Source organism: Oxyura jamaicensis (assembly GCF_011077185.1).
Source record: "Oxyura jamaicensis isolate SHBP4307 breed ruddy duck chromosome 14 unlocalized genomic scaffold, BPBGC_Ojam_1.0 oxy14_random_OJ70726, whole genome shotgun sequence".
NCBI lineage: Eukaryota > Metazoa > Chordata > Aves > Anseriformes > Anatidae > Oxyura > Oxyura jamaicensis.
This window is the reverse complement of record NW_023304369.1, coordinates 1-2,273: the sequence shown is the minus strand read 5'-3', so window position 1 is coordinate 2,273 and position 2,273 is coordinate 1. Positions and strand designations below refer to the sequence as shown.

The following is a 2,273-nucleotide window of genomic DNA, read 5'->3' as shown; positions in this document are numbered from 1 at the left end:
GGGGGGGGGATCTGTGCCCCCAGCAGGTCGTAGGCGAAGATGTTCCAGAAGACGGCGAAGAGCAGGAAGGTGCCGTAGGACAGCAGCACGACCCACCAGCCGCACTGGTCCTGCAGGCTCTCCTCGTAGCTGCGCAGGATGGTGAGCCCCATGCTGATGCCCACGATGGCCCCCGCCAGGTGGGCCATGAAGCTGGGCTGGGGGCCCGAGGCCGGCAGCGGCGGCGAGAAGCGGAGCCAGACGGCGCGACCCACCTCCGAGCTCACTGCAAGGCAACGCCGCGGGTGGCACCGGGTCCCGGCCCCGGCCCCGGCCCCGGCCCCATACTCACTGCACACCAGCGCCAGCACCATCCGCAGCAGCTTGTAGGGGCAGCGCATCCCCGCCCAGTTCTGCGGACGGACAGACGGACACTGAGCCCCACACGGTAGGGCCGTGCCCTGTCCCCACGGAGCGCCCCGGTCCCCGCTCCACACCCACACCCGCCCCACGGTGCCACCCCAAGGTGCTCCCCCTGCAGAGCCACCCCAGCAGCGCCCCACGACACCCAAACCGTGCTCACAGTGCCACCCCCGTGACCTGGCATGGTGCCCGGACCCCAGTCTCACACCGTGATGCCCACCCCACGATGCCCACCCCACGGTGCCCACCCCCCCACTCTCACACCGTGATGCCCACCCCATGGTGCCCACCCCCCCAATCTCACACCATGATGCCCACCCCACGATGCCCACCCCGTCATAAAACCCCACAATTTCATACCATGATGCCCAACCCATGATTCCCACCCCATAATCTTACATGACATCCCATGGCTCCCACGGGAACGCTGCCCACCCCAAGATGACCGCTCTAAAATTTCACTCCATGGCTCCCACCCCATGGCGCCCACCCCATGGGACAGCCCCACAACCTCTCACCACGGTGCCCACCCCACAACCTCACATCACAGAGCCACCCCACGATACCCCCCCCATAGTCTTGTGCCCCAATGCCCACCCCAACAACGCCCAACCCCACAATCTCACCCCAACAACGCCTCACCCCAACAATGCCCACCCCAACGACACCCACCCCATGTTCTCCCCGCCCCCCCAGCGCCCACCCCTCTTGCCCCCGGCGCTGACCATGACGACGTTGGCGAGGTGAGCCGAGCAGAGCGCATAGACCCCCCCCGAGCCACCGACCAGGGGTGCCCTCATGTCCGTGATGGAGACGGTGAGGGAGCCTGCGGCACGGCGCCTTGTCAGGGGGGGCTCCGTGCTGCCCCCCAGCCCCACCCCGCGGGGCCACCCTGCCGGCTGCGGGGACAGCGGGGACAATGGGGACAGCGGGGACAGCGGGGACAGGGACCAGCACGGGCGCTCACCCACCTGCAAGGACGCCGGCCAGGTAGAGGAAGCTGATGCGCAGGATGCCGTGCACCATCTCCAGCGGCACCCCGATCATCAGCTGCAGGAGGGCGTTGAACCCCAGCTGCTCCAGCCTGCGTTGGGGACACCGGGGGACGCGTTGGCTCAGGCCAGCGTCCCCGGGCACCCCGGGTCGGCGGAGCCGTGCCGACGGCAGGGACTCACCCCACGTGCATGAACATGTAGGTGAGGAAGCGCCAGGCGCGGGCGCGGTGCCCGGGGTGGTAGACCAGGGGGCTCTTCATGTACTCGGGGTGGTAGGTCTGCAGCACCCACTTGTTCAGCCGGGCGCCGTAGCACAGGAACACGATGATCTGCGAGGAACCACGGGGCCGTCACCTCCACCCCTCGCCCAAGTCCCTCCAGCCAGGTGTGGGGCACGGGGACGTCACAACTGCTGTCACCCATCCCATTGGCCCCAGGTCGGAGCCCCCCATAGGCACGGGGACACCACAACCAGCACCATCTGTCCCCTCCAGCCCCGCTCTGAGCCCCCCAAGGACACCAGGACGCGGCCAGGCTCAGCCCCCCCGCCGAGCCCCCACCTGGGTGAGGGTGACGGCTGCCATGAAGACGGGCGGGGGACACGTGCGGTGCTGGTAGAAGTACCAGCGCCGGTCCATCTCGCAGGGCAGGATCTCGTAGGCCACGTAGCGGACGAAGCGCTTGTAGAAGCCCAGGCCGGTCTCGTCGAGCAGCCCGTCCCGGGGCAGGGCTCGCTGCCCGTTGGCAATGGCTCGCTTGAAGCTGCTCGAGCGCTTGCTGCTGATCTGCGGAGAGAGCCCGTGGCCGCCGCCGGGAGCTGCGGGGCGCCCGGTCCCGGCTCGCACCGGGAGGCCCCCGGCGCCCACCCCAGCCCAC

At 69.2% G+C, this 2,273-nt stretch overlaps 1 protein-coding gene across 1 annotated transcript; it reads right to left on the bottom strand.

Moving 5' to 3' along the window:
* Positions 1-4: 4 nt before the first annotated feature.
* RHBDL1 (rhomboid like 1) lies at positions 5-2,266 on the bottom strand (the record flags this gene model as incomplete). The annotated part of the gene is made up of 6 exons (XM_035312465.1): positions 5-265; positions 332-392; positions 1,128-1,228; positions 1,374-1,486; positions 1,578-1,726; positions 1,958-2,266. Coding segments are annotated over 6 exons (994 nt in total), but the record flags the coding sequence as incomplete, so codon positions are not given.
* Between the last annotated feature and the right edge of the window lie 7 nt (positions 2,267-2,273).